This window comes from Erpetoichthys calabaricus, chromosome 11 (genome assembly GCF_900747795.2).
Source record: "Erpetoichthys calabaricus chromosome 11, fErpCal1.3, whole genome shotgun sequence".
Classification (NCBI taxonomy): Eukaryota; Metazoa; Chordata; class Cladistia; order Polypteriformes; family Polypteridae; genus Erpetoichthys; species Erpetoichthys calabaricus.
The window spans coordinates 147,911,614-147,930,127 of record NC_041404.2 but is presented as its reverse complement, the minus strand read 5'-3'; the positions used below and the strand labels follow the sequence as shown (position 1 = coordinate 147,930,127).

Genomic DNA, 18,514 nt, shown 5'->3' with positions numbered 1-18,514 from the left:
AATATATATATATATATATATATATACACACACAGTATATATATATATATATATATATATATATATATATATTTATATATAAAAAATCCAACGTCTGTCTGTCTGCTGTTCACGACAGAACTACTTCACGGATTGAGATCGGGTTTTTTTCTATAATTTTCTTGAACATTCCGGTTGATTTTGAGACTTCTCTCATTGCGCTAATCACAGTTCGCTTACAGGAGCAATATATTCACACAAATCAGAGACAGCGAAGTGAGGAGGCGGGGCCACTGGAGTAGGGAGCTGGGCGGGGCCCTCCTCACTCACTCACTCATGCGCCAGCCTCCGTTTGAATCACTCTCGCCACGTGTTGGAGCGTACCCTGTCTCTACTTCGCTAACGATACCTGTTTGCTTACTGAAATAAACTGCATTTGTTTCCCACTGTATCACCGTTTTTAAGAGGGGGTTTCGGAAGAGCGACCGCGTCTCCTTGGGGTGCGTGCAGCCCCCCTCTTCACAATTTGAGCAGCAGAGATGCAAAGTGGCTGGCGTGTAGCGCAGGCCTGGGGTAGTTGGTGAGTGAAGTGAGCGGGGGATGGGTGGACACCCCCTAGTACATATATAAAATCTGACGCCTGTCTGTCCACTTTTCACAAGAGAACTACTTAACGGATTTAGATCGAGTTTTTTTTGTTTGAACATTCCGGTTGATTTTGCAACCTCTCTCATCGCAATTTAAGTATCATAGTTCTATTGCGGGTGGCGCAGTGGTTGCGCTGCTGCCTCGCAGTTAGGAGACCCGGGTTCGTGTCCTGCATGGAGTTTGCATGTGGCGGAGTGGTGGCTCTGAGGCTAGGGATCTGCACTGGCAATCAGAAGGTTGCCGGTTCGAATCCCGTAAATGCCAAAAGAGACTCTGCTCTGTTGGGCCCTTGAGCAAGGCCCTTAACCTGCAATTGCTGAGTGCTTTGAGTAGTGAGAAAAGCGCTATATAAATGCAAAGAATTATTATTATTATGTTCTATCTTTGACTCTAGCATGTCATTTAAAGCGCATATTACAAAGTTGTCCAAAACATACTTCTTCCATCTTAAAAATGTTAGGAAATTAAGGCACTTTCTAAATAAACAGAATTCTGAGAAATTAATTCATGCATTTATCTCTAGTAGGATTGACTACTGCAATGCGGTGTTCACTGGATGTTCAAACTGTTCTTTATACAGCCTTCAGTTAATCCAAAATGCGGCTGCGAGAATTATTACAAGAACAAGAAAATACGAACACATAACTCCAGTTCTTAAATCCTTACACTGGCTCCCGGTTAAGTTTAGGGCAGATTTCAAAATCCTTCTTTTAACATATAAAGCATTAAATGGACACGGTCCGGCTGACTTGTCTGAACATATCATGACTTTCAAACCTGAGCGCACATTAAGATCTCAAGATGCTGGTCTGCTAATGATTCCAAGGATTAATAAAATAACAATGGGAGGTCGAGCTTTTAGTTACAGAGCGCCTAAACTGTGAAGTGGCCTGCCTGCCACTATAAGAGATGCCCCTTCAGTCTCAGCTGTCAAATCCCGGCTGAAGACTCACGACTTCAGTTTAGCACACCCTGACTAGAGCTGCTGATTAACTGTACAGACTGCATCTCTGTTGTTAGTCATTAGCACTAAACATAAGTAACATGATAGTTATAGTTTGTTACTAACCCTCACCTATTCCGTTTCTCTTCTCGGTACTCAAATGTGGCACTTGGTGCCACGGCCCACCTGCCAAGTTGTTTTGCCTGCCTAAGGTAAAGTCATCCCAGATGGAGGATCGCAGGAATCGTGGGGTAGAGGGGTCCTTTCATCATATTGGCTGGCCCAGCACAGTTTCAGCTGTGAAATGGCCAAATGGGGGAGGCAGCTTGATGGATGAGGTCTCCAGGAGTCTAAAATTATCCAAATCTTATTATGTGATATCATCTACTGTTAAATTCTGCTCCGTACTTCTAAAATTTTATTTTTATACTGTATTGAGGATTTGTTCTGTTCTGTGTATTGTATTGTATTGACTCCATTTCTTTTTGACACCCACTGCACGCCCAACCTACCTGGAAAGGGGTCTCTCTTTGAACTGCCTTTCGAGAGGTTTCTTCCATTTTTCCCTACTAGGTTTTTTTGGGAGTTTTTCCTTGTCTTCTTAGAGAGTCAAGGCTGGGGGGCTGTCAAGATGCAGGGCCTGTTAAAGCCCATTGCGGCACTTCCTGTGTGATTTTGGGCTATACAAAAATAAACTGTATGTTCTCCCCATGTCTGCGTGGGTTTCCTCTCACAGTCCAAAGACATGCAGGTTAGGTGCATTGGTGATCCTAAATTGTCCCTAGTGTGTGTGTGTGTGTGTGTGTGTGTGTGTGCCCTGCAGTGGGCTGGCACCCTACCAGGGATTTGTTCCTGCCTTGCACCCTGTGCTGGCTGGGATTGGCTCCAGCAGACCCCCGTGACCCTGTAGTTAGGATATAGCAGGTTGGATAATGGATGGATGGATGTATAGTTCGATTGCGGTACCGATTAGCACAAATCTGAGAGGCTGCAGGCCGAGGAGAGGGGCCCTTCTCACTCATGCGCCAGCCTCCGTTTGAGTCGCTCTACCTCTCGCCACGTCGCCTCCACTTAGCTAGCGATACCAGTTTGTTCAGCAGACATTATCATCTAGAGATTGTTAAGGAGTAACGTTTGACATTTTTGAGAGAGATCAGAGCTACGTGTGTTTTAGAGGGTACTTGCTGATTGGCAGAGATATCACGGCCATGTGCTTTTCTCTCCCGTCAGAGCTGAACACGATCAGATACAGTGGCAACATTTGATGTTACAGCGTGCCTACCTTCTGCTTGGCCAAAATTACATTTCTTTTTATTTTTTTTTATTCATTTTTAAAGTTTTTGTCCAGTTTCACTACTATTTGGGCAGAGCCACGGGGGACAGCTAGTAACGTCTGAATTCACAGCACAGGTAATACGAATCTTTAAGTTTACATTTCAAGTGAACTGGATGGCAGCAATGACCCTTTAAGAAGGCATCACAAAGCTAAACATCGCCATCACTTTCATTCCGCAGTGGTAACATGCTGAACTGGACTGACCAGACTACCCAGGGTCTTCCTCCATCTCCTCCTTGGGAATTCCCACACACCTCCAGTCCAGCTGATTTCATCCCACCCAGCATGACCTGGCTCTGCCCCTTAAAACAAATCATCTGTGCACACACACACACACACACTGATGCGGAGGAACTGTGGAAGCTTTGCAATGATTTCCTCTTGTCGGTCAATAATAGGGATGGCATTGTGTCCAGAAAGGGCAGGGGGTCCTCAGCTGTTTTTGTAAAGGGGAGACCACTCGCCACAGCAGAATAAAGAGGAACAGGCAGCTTGCAGCCATTTTAGAGCTGCCCCACTATGGTGAAAGCTGACCGTGAGGACCCGGCTGGCACAGCTGAGGAAGTCGCTAAGGGGCACGTGTGTGGGACATGCCTACCAAATCTGCCAGCTTGTCAGAGTGCCCTCAGGAGATGTTAAGACCTCGCGTGATTTCAAGAACAGCATTTGTTTAGAATCCTTGTACCTTATGGGGATCACTTGAGCTGAAGCTGCTGCATTCCAAGAAATAAGGAGTCTCCCCGATGACCTCGTATACGTACGTCCTGGTGTCTCCCTACAATAAAGCAAACCAAAAATCACTCATGGAAGATGATGATGATGATGATAACTGCTCCTGTTATGAGATCAATACACACACTTAAGCACAGGTTTGAGTTCAGACAGATTGAGGTTGGTTTGGAATCTGTCATGGTGTCACCAGGGTGACTGTCACTTTGCTTATAAAGATGCCCAACAGTTGTAAGCAACACAATGAATGATGAGCCCAATTCAAAATGGACCCTCGTCTCCTCTTTTGTGCTAAAAGTGACCCCCACTTTGAGAGTTGGGCTGTCACTGAGCACAGAGCACAAGGCCATGCTTGACAGGGTAAGAACGACTGGCACGTTTACTAAATAACTGATTCATGTCTGTAAGGGAGAAGGGGAGATGGTCAAAATGGATAACGGTCAATAATTGCTTTTATTCTACTGACTTCGATTTTCTTTTTTTGGTCTCGCTCTTTGTTGTTTTGGCACTTACCGATCTCCCAGTTTCAACCCTTTTCTGTTTCACGTCTCTCTCCTGGTTTGCCATTTAAAAATCGTGTCGGCTTCCCTACGCAACATCATTGTAGCTTACTGTAAATGCCATACTTTATGCCCTACAAAGCCAGTTGTCCCCAACTGTCACTGCATGCACCTTCGTGCACTTTTCTTGTTACCTTTCCAGTTAGAAAGACGACGCTGGTGTCTTCATCGTAGAAGGGAATCAGCGTGGAGGGAGAGGTGTCGATACTGAGGGCCACCAGCGGTCCCAGACGACAAAGCGCCAACCTGGTACAGGGAGATTTGCCTTTCACTCCGACTGTTCAAAGAAAGCAACAGGAACAGGTAAAGTAAAAAAATTTGGGACATGAACATCAGTAGGCGGAGTTACCCCAAACTATTCTAGAACATTTACTGCTCTGATCTTTCTGACCCAATAGCAATCAACGAGAGGACTCCATCATGAATTGCAGAATTACGGTATTTGAGGGTTCCCCTAGAGCGCCTCTTTCTCTCGCACGATTTGTCTCAAAAACTAATCGGCATATCGTCATCTCATAACAGGCTTAAGTTTTGAGTTTGGTATTTTTCAGTCCAGTCGTTTTAGCTCTGGACCGTCCTCAAGAAACTGATACACACACCCATCCATCGAGATATCGATGTTTTCGGCTTCAGGGGACCCTCGAGATCCGTGGAAAACTGGAGATTGAAATTTTTAACAAATCTAAAGCTTTCGCTCCTCTACCATAGACAATAGGTTATGGTTTTGGGGGGCACAAAGCAAAAAAAGTCAGAGATGCTTCACCAGAGTATTCACGTCCAATCAGGATATTCTTAGGCTCTTCATACTGTGAAGTTATTCTGGGTGGCGGTACCCTTATTGGCCAGCAGAGGACGCTACCCTCGCAGTCAGAGGTCTTTCAAGCCACTGTAGAGCCGCACAGCAATACCTCAATGCAATTTGTGACTGAAGTGTCACGGCGGACACCGCAGGATGTTCTGAAGTTGGAGAGATGGAGGAGCAGACGTCACCACAGGTGTTGTAGGGCAGCTACAGACTAGCAGTCTCAGGAGGGCAGTTAAGGTTGAGGGTGAGTTTGGTTGGCGTGTAGTATAAACTGCTAAGGTTAGGGGTAACTTAAGGTTAGCAGTAAGTGTTGTTAAAGTTATGGTTAGCGTGTACTAGAAACAGTTAAGATTAGGGTAAGGTAAGGGTAAAGTTAGGGGTCACAAAAGTGACCAGTGCCAATGTACAATCAGACAGGGCAGCTTCAGTAACCCACTGGGTTATCCCTCACAACTTAAATTGAGACGTTACTGTCATGATAGCCAAACATCACTTACCTGTCAAACCCCGACACCAGTAGATATTTGGCTGCACAAACCCACACCACTCGGGCCCCTCGAGGACCTACAGGACCAGGGCCTTCCTGTTGGAGGAGAGAGGGAGGAAGGCTTAGAGATCCGATGTAAAGTGATAACACTTGGGAAAATATTCTGTTACCATCTTGTGCATAAAATATGTTGCAAAAATATAAAAAACATGAATATTACTATGCATTCTGCTACTTATTTATATTTATGAGGGGGGGCGGAGCCTTCAACCCACACACACAATGGCGTGTAAAGCCAATTTTAGAACAAACTGAAACTGAAGCATTGGCTGAATCAAGCAACAGTGACGTCAATGTGAGCCGGTCATCGGACATTGACATGGATAGTGAAACTGAATACGGCACTGAATGATGATAACCGAACCGCCGGGATATGTCAGGTGACTTCAGTGGTGTAATTCTGCAGTGGGGTGCACCATCTACATGGCGAAAAGGTAAAATGACTGCAATCAACTAGAAAGACAAGAAGGATGCTGGCCCCCTAAGCACTGTGCTCACAATGCAGCAACTGTCAAAGTTCACATCAGCGAAATGTCACTAAGCATTGTGGTGTCCTATGATAACTCAAAGGGGCGCGTCGATCGTGTGGATCAGGCACTGACGTTTGATCCTCTCATACTCAAGCCCCTGAAAAAAAATCGGAAGTGGTCTCCCCTCGACTTTCTTGTATACTCGGATATATGGATGGATATCTGAGGAGTTAACCGCAAGACAGTGATTATATTTTTATATTATGTACAGTAAAGAACCATCAACAACAAATGAATTTATTTAACAATTATTATAAAAGTAAAGTTGAATAAATCGGACTCTGCAGCTGCTTAAATTAAAGGTAAAGCACCACTTCAGGTAGCGGAAATAGCCCAAAAGTTGATAGAAATTGACGTTTTGTACCTAATACTTGTATGCAAAATTTGGTTGACCAAAGTGAAAGTGTACTCAAGTTGTCGTGTTTACACACACACACAAACACACACAGACATAATTTCAAAAATGGTATTTTCAGACTCAGGGAGGTCTAAAATGTCGAGATTCATCAAAATCTCGAAATCAAATTTTTGGACGATTACAATACTTTCCTTGTGAGAAAGTAAATTGGACTCAGGGAGGTCTAAAACATCGTGATTCGTCAAAATCTCGATATCGAAGTTTTGGACGATTACAATGCTTTCCCTATGAGAAAGCAAATCTGACTCAGGGAGGTCTAAAACGTCGAGATTCACCAAAATCTCAAAATTAAATTTTTGGACGATTACAACCCTTTCTAAAACATCGTGATTCATCAAAATCTCGATATCGAAGTTTTGGACGATTGCAACACTTTCCCTGTGAGAAAGTAAATTGGACTCAGGGTGGTCTAAAACATTGAGATTCATCAAAATCTCAAAATTAAATTTTTGGACGATTACAATACTTTCCCTACAAGAAAGTAAATCCGACTCAGGGAGGTCTAAAATGTCAAGATTCATCAAAATCTCTATCGAAGTTTTGGACGATTACAACACTCTCACTACGAGAAAGTAAATTAGATTCAGGGAGGTCTAAAACATCGTGATTCATCAAAATCTCAATCAAATTTTTGGACGATTACAATACTTTCCCTATGGGAAAGTAAATCGGACTCGGGGAGGTCTAAAACATCGTGATTCATCAAAATCTCAGTATCGAAGTTTTGGACGATTACAATACTTTCCCTACAAGAACATAAATCCGACTCAGGGAGGTCTAAAACATCGTGATTCATCAAAATCTCTATTGAAGTTTTGGACGATTACAATACTTTCCTTGTGAGAAAGTAAATTGGACTCAGGGAGGTCTAAAACATTGTGATTCGTCAAAATCTCGATATCAAAGTTTTGGACGATTACAATACTTTCCCTATGAGAAAGCAAATCTGACTCAGGGAGGTCTAAAACGTCGAGATTCATCAAAATCTCAAAATTAAATTTTTGGACGATTACAACCCTTTCTAAAACATCGTGATTCATCAAAATCTCGATATCGAAGTTTTGGACGATTGCAACACTTTCCCTGCGAGAAAGTAAATTGGACTCAGGGAGGTCTAAAACATCGTGATTCATCAAAATCTCAAAATTAAATTTTTGGACGATTACAATACTTTCCCTACAAGAAAGTAAATCCGACTCAGGGAGGTCTAAAATGTCAAGATTCATCAAAATCTCTATTGAAGTTTTGGACGATTACAATACTTTCCCTACAAGAACATAAATCCGACTCAGGGAGGTCTAATACATCGTGATTCATCAAAATCTCTATCGAAGTTTTGGACAATTACAATATTTTCCCTATACTTCCTATACGAGAAAGTAAAAATACTAAAAGCAAAGTGTGCAAAGAAGCAGAGTTCTACTGTTCTGATTGTGACGTCGGGCTGCGTGTTGGTGACCTTTTCCAAGCATGTCACACAAAGGATGCATCAGTGCAGCGAAGGACACTAGACATGCCTTTCCTACTTTATTTATATTGATGTTTTGGGATTTACATGTTTTATTGTTATCACATAATAACATTTTTTTCTTGATTGAAAAAAAAAATTCAATGTTTTTGGCTGATTTTCTAAAGGCAAACATAACTCTACGGAGGCTACAAAAATGACACCCTGTGTGGTGTCCCTGTGATTGGCCCACAGCTCTTACCTCAATGGCCTCCGCTGACTTGCGTGGATCGAATATCCTCACTTTGCCATCCTTGCTGACTGTGGCGAGGTGTCGGCCATCAGGACTCCAAGCCAGGCTGAAGATCTGTCATGGGAGCAGAGACAGGAGAAGGCTTTTTTAGAAATAAACCTCTCACGTCTAAAACATTTTTTTAGAAAAATTTCAGCTGCATAGAACAACAGGTGAGCATGTCTCCAGACACGGGAAAATACACAAGTGCAGGATTAGGAAAAAAGACAGAAAAGCCGACGTAGTGTGCATCAAATGTCACCAATGACCAGGACATCGATGTGACTCACACCTTTAATGGATGTGCGGACCTACTTGTGGTTTGTTTCTCCATTTACATGTACTTGTCTGACACCTTTTATCCAGCTTTATCCATTTATGATACAATTGGATACCTTTTGTTTGGTTTTCCAATCAGAGCACAGGCAGGTCACGTGACTCGCTCAGAGTCACACAGGTGTCAGTAGTGGGATGTGAAAGTCCAAAGCCTCAGGGTCTGAAGTCCAAAGCCTTAACCACTACACCACACTGCCTGCCACTTACACAGATTTAGGTTCCAATAATCCTCGCACAGGGCCGCATGGTGGTACGGTGGTAAGCACAGCTGCGTCACGTCAAGGAGACTGGGGTTCAAGTCGCAGAAGCTCCCTATGTGGAGTTTGCATGTTCTCCTGTGTGGGTTTCCTCTGGTTGATCCTTGAGAACTTGCAGGTTAGGTGGATTGGTGTATGTGTGTGAGGGTGTCTAAGCTATCATTACAAACCCACATGTGTTCAAAAGCTTCATAAAGATTTACCAGATTACATGACATGAGACGTGCAGGTGCTGCTCACTAGCAATTCCAAATTGGCCCTGTAATGGACTGCCGCTGGTCCAGGGTTGTCTCCCACCTTATGCCTATGGCTGCTAAGGTAAGCTTCACCCCTCAACCCAACCCCATGTGATCTGTGACTGGATTAAGCAGGTTTAGAAATGCAGCACCGTGGTGGTAATGCTGCCTTATAACAAGGAGACTGGGGTTCAAGTGCAGGGAGCCCCCGATTTCATTTTGCACGTTCACCCTGTGTGTGTGTGTGTGTGTGTGTGTGTGTGTGTGTGGCTTTTCATTGGTTGCGCCTGTTTCTAATGACAGTCCAAAGACATGCAGGTTAGGTGGATTGGCGATGCTAAACTGACCTGTGTGTGTGTGTGTGTTCATCCTGAGATGGACTGGCACCCTGTCCAGGTATTGTTTCTGCCTTGTGCCCGATGACTGCTGGGGTAGGCTTCAGCTGCCCTGAGACCCTGCTCTGGTTAAGCAGGATTGGAAAATGGATGGATGGACTATCCTCATATATACATTACAATATACATTAGAAGTATTACAGCTTTGTGGCAGTGCTATGGATTAAAGGACTGCATTTCCCAGCTGCCCCAAGGGTATTAGGGCATAGGGGCTGCTGGGGACAAGAAGGGTGGCCGTTAACTTTAAAAGGGAGCCAGCTAAGCAGTGAAAGAAGTCCCGTTGTCTGGTGTTTGTCTGCAATGCCATCTTATCGTTTGTATCCTGGATCGACGAACCTGTAAGGCTATATGGACTGTCCCGTGCGTGCCTGTCGTGTGAGTAGTGCTGGATTGGTCATCGTGCTTCATCAGAGGGAGCACCCCCCCCCCCCCCCCAAATCTCATCTCATCACCCCCCTTGCCACCTCAGGACCTCCAGTAGGATCTGTTTCATACATTACTTGCAGAAAGCTGCTCCCGGGTTCCATTCCACTACATCCGTGACCACCGACTTTGGACGGTTTATGGACTTGGTTGTTAGTGTTTACTGTTAGGCGTTTATCGAGTTGTCACCATAGAGAAGTAGGGAGGGTTATCTGGTTATTTATTTAGGCTTTTGTTTCATTTAATATGCCGCTTTATTAGTTTATAAGCTGTTATTTCGTGTCTCTGTGTATGAGTGGTGCAAGTCGGGTCAAGGCTGGGTGTGTTCCTGGGATCCCCACCAAAAAAAAATACACAAATCACGGACCCTATGACGGTGTGAATCTGAGCGGCACCAGACCACTACACATTCTGGCGAGCCGTGTTCTGTTTGTCTTGGATTTTGGAGTTGGGAATGACGTCACACCCGAGTTGACCGCGTTCCAGTAAACAGAAAACCAGGGCCGTCTTAATGCATGGGCAGGCTGGGCAGCTGCCCGCGGGCCCCACGATGTTTCTGTTTTGCTATTAAAACAGGGGTCCACAGTGCTTTACTTTGCCTCGGGGCCTATGAGGCTGTTAAGACGACCCTGCAAAAAAAACATTATGGACACCTCTGGGAAAACATTTGGTGTGCTTGCTCCTTTAAAATAAATACCAGTTGATAGCAACATAATTACGCGGCATTTTGCGTATCTTAACACCGTAGCAACGTGTCCAGAGTTAGAAGTCGGACAGTTCTGTGATTTAATGACACACAATCAGTGCAGACAGAAGTGCTAATACTACAGCTTTCACTAAATGTTGCGGTGTACGTATGTTGCCATTTTGGATTGTTGTCATGCTCTGACATCGGACAAACTCGGCCTTGACAGACCAGCCCTGCGTTTTTGAGTTAGAAATCTGACTTAAAGGGGCATTCCAGTTGAAAATTATGACTTCCCTCTTCAAATGGAACGCAGCCCAAGTGTCTGTGTATCTGTCTGTGTGTGACCGGTTGATACAGTGCATCCGGAAAGTATTCACAGCGCATCACTTTTTCCACATTTTGTTATGTTACAGCCTTATTCCAAAATGGATTAAATTATTTTTTTTTCCTCAGAATTCTACACACAACACCCCATAATGACAATGTGAAAAAAGTTTACTTGAGGTTTTTGCAAATTTATTAAAAATAAAAAAAACTGAGAAATCCCATGTACATAAGTATTCACAGCCTTTGCTCAATACTTTGTCGATGCACCTTTGGCAGCAATTCCAGCCTCAAGTCTTGTTGAATATGATGCCACAAGCTTGCCACACCTAACCTTGGCCAGTTTGGCCCATTCCTCTTTGCAGCACCTCTCAAGCTCCATCAGGTTGGATGGGAAGCGTCGGTGCACAGCCATTTTAAGATCTCTCCAGAGATGTTCAATCAGATTCAAGTCTGGGCTCTGGCTGGGCCACTCAAGGACATTCACAGAGTTGTCCTGAAGCCACTCCTTTGATATCTTGGCTGTGTGCTTAGGGTCGTTGTCCTGCTGAAAGATGAACCGTCGCCCCAGTCTGAGGTCAAGAGCGCTCTGGAGCAGGTTTTCATCCAGGATGTCTCTGTACATTGCTGCAGTCATCTTTCCCTTTATCCTGACTAGTCTCCCAGTTCCTGTCGCTGAAAACATTCCCACAGCATGATGCTGCCACCACCATGCGTCACTGTAGGGATGGTATTGGCCTGGTGATGAGCGGTGCCTGGTTTCCTCCAAACGTGACACCTGGCATTCACACCAAAGAGTTCAATCTTTGTCTCAACAGACCAGAGAATTTTCTTTCTCATGGTCTGAGTATCCTTCAGGTGCCTTTTGGCAAACTCCAGGCGGGCTGCCATGTGCCTTTTACTAAGGAGTGGCTTCTGTCTGGCCACTCTACCATACAGGCCTGATTGGTGGATCGCTGCAGAGATGGTTGTCCTTCTGGAAGGTTCTCCTCTCTCCACAGAGGACCTCTGGAGCTCTGACAGAGTGACCATCGGGTTCTTGGTCACCTCCCTGACTAAGGCCCTTCTCCCCCGATCGCTCAGTTTAGATGGCCGGCCAGCTCTAGGAAGAGTCCTGGTGGTTTCGAACTTCTTCCACTTATGGATGATGGAGGCCACTGTGCTCATTGGGACCTTCAAAGCAGCAGAAATTTTTCTGTAACCTTCCCCAGATTTGTACCTCGAGACAATCCTGTCTCGGAGGTCTACAGACAATTCCTTTGACTTCATGCTTGGTTTGTGCTCTGACATGAACTGTCAACTGTGGGACCTTCTATAGACAGGTGTGTGCCTTTCCAAATCATGTCCAGTCAACTGAATTTACCACCGGTGGACTCCAATGAAGCTGCAGAAACATCTCAAGGATGATCAGGGGAAACAGGATGCACCTGAGCTCAATTTTGAGCTTCATGGCAAAGGCTGTGAATACTTATGTACATGTGCTTTCTCGATTTTTTTTATTTTTAATAAATTTGCAAAAATCTCAAGTAAACTTTTTTCACGTTGTCATTATGGGGTGTTGTGTGTAGAATTCTGAGGAAAAAAAATGAATTTAATCCATTTTGGAATAAGGCTGTAACATAACAAAATGTGGAAAAAGTGATGAAGCGCTGGGAATACTTTCCGGATGCACTGTATGTCCCTGTCATTCCAACAAATGGCGTATCACAAACAGTTTTAGAAATTAAATGCATTGCATTTGCCCTTCCAGCAGATGCCACATCACAAACATTAAGACTGTTTTTTTACGAATCCCATACCAAATGGCATGTAACAGAGGCAAATGCATTACAAGGTGCACTGCAAATGTTAACGCTGAGGTCTACGTCAATGACTTAGATTTCAACCCATCTTAGACGCGTAGCACAGCTAGTATGTGAAAAAGATGATAACGACAGCAAGCTGTGCATTAATGTCGGAGTGCTCTCCTTCTAGAACTCATCGAGCCATCCTGTCTTTGGAACATCTCGCCAACCCAATCCACTTGGACATCACAGAGCTCAGCCACAAGCATGACACGTGTCTATGTGCTGGAGAGCCGGAGCCTCGTGTTCTAATGATGTGCTTTAAAAGTCAGCCTAAGTGCAGTTTCTCGCTAATGTTGAACTCTTTCAGGGCGGATGTTGACTTTTGTCGAAAATCAGGGGTACAGGACAGTAATCAGCTGTAATCGGTGACAAATCTCGCCGTTTCACTTTAGTTCAACTCTCTTTGCTGGAAGGAAAGTTTGCTTCGTTGATTTGACCTCAGCTCCCTGCACGTGCCTGAATAGCGAGGAGCAAACAACCTCTAAAATGGCATCGACCTCTGACGAGCGACCAACGTGAATGTGCAAAGCAAAATACTCTGTGGACAACGTTTTGCATGGTCGCGCTGAATCAGACTGTGACTTGCTGGACTCCGATTTTGATGCAAGTGATCTAGAGATGGAAATCGAGAGCGAACGTGAGGTACGAGCCTCAGCTGATCGACGTGCTGAACACATTTGTGTAGCTGATGACCCACAGCAACGTTTGCCTGGGAGGACCGCCACTTACAATGACAAGAGGTACAAATCAGATTGCGTCACACTGTGACTGCCAACGCTGCCCACCTGCCATGCAAAGACAGCCAGGCAGTCGGCCTGCTGCCAGGGATGCCAAACAGGTGCCAACACCAGCCACAGCACACAGCAGCACATGCTTTATGTTGAATTATGGGTGACACCATTTGCTTTGTGTGCTTTTTTTGGAAAAAATAGTCATCCCTCAAAGAGTTAAGTGCTTCCGTTCTCAGATGTGGGTGTTTTTGGGTGTGAGATGAAAGGACCTGCTGCTGAGGATGAGAAGGTGTGCCACCTGTGAAGTCCAGGCCCCCGTCATTGTACCATGATGTATACCCACAGTATCGGAATCAAAATCCATACCTGCTCCTTGTGCCCTCGAAGAAGTTTAACCTCTCTGCCAGTTCCAATGTCCCAGATGCGCACCGTCAGGTCATATGAAGAGGACGCCAGAATACCATCAGCAAGCGGATGAAATTTGATGGAGTAAATCTTCTCAGTGTGTCCTGGAACACAGTCATTGAAGAAAGAGGAAAGGTGACATGAACTGACTAACACTCTGCAGAAGGCCACGTGCATCCTGGTAGAACACTGCAGGGCCAACTTATAACACGGACAGTTCTGTAGATATGGAGACCTCAGGTCGGCCCTCGGTATGAGGAGTGCCAGGCCTGCCTCGCTACAGGATGTTTAAGGGGACTGTGGTGCAAGATTGAAGGTAGGCCTCAAATACTGCTGATCTGCCGGATCTGGAGGTTAGAGGGTCACTGCATGCTTTCTAGGGTCTGCTCCAGATCTCCCTTGATGGCCCTGAACTTTTAAATCAGAGAGGGGGCTCATGTAGGCCCATGCCAGAAGGAGGTGACACTTTTAGGACATGCCACACTGCAAAACGTGCATATACAAAGTACAAGACATAAAAAAAACTTTAAATGGGAGTTAAAAATATCTGCTAATGAGATAAGCAAAATTTACTTGACAAAATTTCTTAAAGTAAGCTAAAAAATCAAAGAATTTTAATAAGTCAATAATTCTTACAATAAGGAGAACAAGATTTAATGTCATGATATAAATACTTGCTTAGATTTCATTTTTTGCAGTGCAGGCATTGTGCTGAGCAACAACTAGACTTGAAAGAAGTAAAAGTAGACTAGAATTAGGACGGGGAGGAAGAGTACGCTCAAGCGAGAAGGGCATGTGTGGATCGGGGTCTGCCAAGGTGGTCCGTAGTGACTGCAGGTTTTCGTTGCAACCCAATTTCTAAATGAGAAGTCAGTTATTGCTGATGAAGATCTTTTTGCTGAAGCGACCTTTTTATTTTAGTGGTCTCGCTTGTTAAGCTTCCTCACCCTTAGCTGCTTATTGTGAATTTCCCCTTGGGATTAATAAAGTATCTATCTATCTATCTATCTATCTATCTATCTATCTATCTATCTATCTATCTATCTATCTATCTATCTATCTATCTAATTTTGTTTTTATCAGTATGCTGCTGCTGGACGATGTGAATTTCCCCTTGGGATTAATAAAGTATCTATCTATCTATCTATCTATCTATCTATCTATCTATCTATCTATCTATCTATCTATCTATCTATCTATCTATCTATCTATCTATCTATCTATCTATCTATCTATCTATCTATCTATCTATCTATCTATCTATCTATCTTAGTTTTAACACTAGAATCACAGAACACACATGAAATGTATGTGTTCCAAATAACGATATATATTATTTACCCTATGCAACTCCAGGCACCTCACACCCAGATAAAGAGCCTTGAGCTGGGAGAACTTTTTGCCCAAGTTCAGCTCCGGCGGGTGGGGATAGCAGGCTGCTTGCTGCTTGTGCTGATCGACACATTTACAACACAAATGACACCGATGAGGAGAGGTGTGAAGGAATGTAAGGTGGGCCGGGATTACAAGTTTTTTCGTAGGATTCAGGAATTCTAGTGTTAAACAGCCACATTCTGTGTTTCTAACGGCTCCTCCTTAGCAATAAGGTGCAAATGGTGAACGAACGAACCAAGCAGCTCTCCATCTCGCTTGTTTCCTTTTACACCTATGTGTGTCCATCATGGACAATCTGGTTTGACAAAAATCTGGGAGGAAATTGATGAGAACAGAGTAATGGGCTGAGAATTACTCATCCGCTGCAGGCAGCACATCATTTGGATGATATCCTGGGTAAGGAAACATATCTACAACGGGGGTCTCCAACTCCTCTATGGTATCTGCAGGTTTTCATTCTAACCCCGGTTTTTTATTTTTTTTTTATTACTAATTCACTTTTCCATTGATTTGAATTGCCTCGGCCCTCTGAATGGCTTCTATTTTAATTAAACGGCACCCAAAACAGAAACGAGACGTGAAACGAACCAACAGATGACCAGCTATGTCAGGGCCTCAGACTCCAACCATTTTCACTCAAACCAGATCCTTAATCAGAAGCCGATTCTTGTTGTTGACTAAACCCGTTTTTTGAATTCCATGGCCTGTTGCTACTCTCATTCTGCCCATCACAGACATTTCTAAAACTGTTGATTTTCTTTTTTCTAAGACCACCATCAAAATGTTTTATGGACCTGAGCAGATCAACATTCCTGAGACCTTCACCTTTCTTTATTTTCAGATATTGTATGACGGACACAGGTTGCTGGTCATCTGTTGGCTCTTTTTGTAATTCATTTTTGTTTGACTGCTAATTTAAGAAACAAGGAGTAATTAAGGGGGTCTGCTAGAGCCAATCCCAGCCAACATAGGTAGGATATAGCAGGTAGGATAATGGATGGATGGAAAAATTAAGGGGTCCGAGTCGTAAATAGTATGTCAGTTAAAATGAAGGGAAAACATTTAATTAACTGTCAAAATTGGTCACTCATTAAGAAAATGATTAGAATGAAAACCTGCAGCCACTGTAGCACTGTCCAGGACCGGAGCTGGAGACCCCTGATCTACGATATAAAGTGACCTGACATGGCAAAGTGAAAACACAAACAAGCCATAAAATTAAATAAGATCTGTTATTGGCAAGGATTAATTTCTCATTTAGTTAGCGGGTTGGAACAAAAAAAAATCTGCAGTCACTACGGCCCTCCAACACCAACTGTGCAGACCCCTGGCGTAGAGGAAAGCAGACAAGGTGCAGTCCATATAATTTATTGTGACAGGTTACCCTTGAGGTTGTTGGCACACTACAGGGGAAAGGCATGGAAGAGCCTATACTTTAAAGGGGGGGGGGGGTCACTGAAGAGCCCCTACAAATACCAGGTGGTGGTGTGGGGGGGTGGTCAAGCAACATTCTTACGGAATGCCCTGGGAGTAACTGCTTCATGGGCACTAAAGTAAGAGAAAGGTGAGAAGGTCAGCAGTGTGCTCTCACGCCATTAGGTGGCAGCAGAGGTCTCCTGTGTGGAGCCACGTTGCCCCTCTTGTTCTGTGAATGTCTGTCTAACTGGTCATGGCTATGATAGTTACAAGACCCTAAGCAAAGATGAGCTGGTCTGCCGTCCTTCTGTCTGCTTTGACGTTCTTTTTAATTTTGTAAGTTTGTCCGATATCCCTTATTTCTGAACAGATTGATGTTTACTTGGTTATGCTGACATCTATTGTAAGTCACGTGAGACAAAAGCGTCTGCTAAGCAAATAAATGTAAATGTAACTGGTGGGCTGGCCTGCACGTTATGGATGATGGACACTACTAAAGCCACCAGTGCTGTCCAGCCATTTACCTGTATACTGGGGCTCACAAATACAGGGATACCCTGAGCCACCAGAGAGAACTCTGTGTTTTGGGGGGCTTTTCTAAATAGGCCACTCCCTGTCAGTGACTCACTGAGCTTGACGAGCAGGCCAAAGGAACGATTTATGGGGGCTTAGTGTGGTACGAGAGTAGGACAGAGAGGTGAGTGGGAGAGACCACTCTAGTATGTTTTGGACGGTCCTGTATATTTAAACCCGGTGGGGCGAGCAGGACTTCTGTTTCTGTTTATTTTGCTGTTCCAGTCTTCTCCCTTTGATCATCCCTACCTTGAGTATCTTTGTATTGTGCTCATAAGAATTACTTCTGTTTTTTGTTTTTTTTGTCTGGCACCTCCTGACACACCGATATGACAAAAACCTCCACGTATGACACACCATTTGATTCGTCTTGATGACTAGTTATGCAAGACGTCAAGCTTTTTGGGGTTCCCCCCCCCCTATTTCTGGCCCTACCTTGTAGGCCATGTAGGACTATATTTGCTGAAAGACATTACACCCTTATGATAAAGAGTAAACCAACAGGGGTCTTCAGCCAAAACTGATGAGAAGGACTTGAGGTTGTGCAGGCCACATCAACCGACCCCAGGGGCGCACCCACCCTAATTGGATGCAAGGGGTCAAAGTTACTTCTTTTCACAACACTTCAAAAAAATGGGGATCAGTAATCTAGTGTTGTTTTATGCTATTTCAAGGTTGCTGATCACAGATTGGCGGAACAGTGGCGCAGTGGGTAGTGCTGCTGCCTCGTAGTTGGGAGACCTGGGGACCTGTGGTTCGCTTCCCGGGTCCTCCCTGCGTGGAGTTTGCATGTTCTCCCCGTGTCTGCGTGGGTTTCCTCCGGGCGCTCCGGTTTCCTTCCACAGTCCAAAGACATGCTGGTTAGGTTGATTGGTGATTCTAAATTGGCCCTAGTGTGTGCTTGGTGTGTGGGTGTGTGTGTCCTGCGGTGGGTTGGCACCCTGCCCAGGATTGGTTCCTGCCTTGTGCCCTGTGTTGGCTGGGATTGGCTCCAGCAGACCCCCGTGACCCTGTGTTTGGATTCAGCGGGTTGGAAAATGGATGGATGGATGGATGATCACAAATCTTCTTATATAATACGTTACCGTGGCTGGCCGTTTGTTTGTGCAAGTTCTTCCATGAGAACCCTGAATACCATGAGGACTGATTGAGATTATTGATGTTAGGTAGGATGCCTAGAGGGGGGGCTGGGTGATCTCGTGGCCTTGGAACCCCTGCAGATTTTGTTTTTCTTCCAGCTGTCTGGAGTGGTTT

General features: G+C 44.5%; 1 protein-coding gene and 1 long non-coding RNA gene across 2 annotated transcripts in view; one reads left to right on the top strand and one right to left on the bottom strand.

Annotated features, from left to right (window-relative positions):
• The window catches only part of coro7 (coronin 7), a 389,354-nt gene that overhangs the window by 56,348 nt on the left and 314,492 nt on the right, over positions 1-18,514 (bottom strand). Inside the window, 6 exon segments of the mRNA XM_028814299.2 lie at positions 3,592-3,681; positions 4,330-4,422; positions 4,424-4,472; positions 5,498-5,583; positions 8,205-8,309; positions 13,838-13,980. Of these exon segments, the coding sequence (XP_028670132.2) occupies positions 3,592-3,681; positions 4,330-4,422; positions 4,424-4,472; positions 5,498-5,583; positions 8,205-8,309; positions 13,838-13,980 (566 nt within the window).
• LOC127529558 (uncharacterized) overlaps positions 2,272-18,514 on the top strand; it is a 112,828-nt gene continuing 96,585 nt past the window's right edge. Inside the window, exon 1 of the long non-coding RNA XR_007936183.1 lies at positions 2,272-2,326. This is a non-coding gene — a long non-coding RNA (uncharacterized LOC127529558). The remainder of the gene's footprint in view (positions 2,327-18,514) is intronic.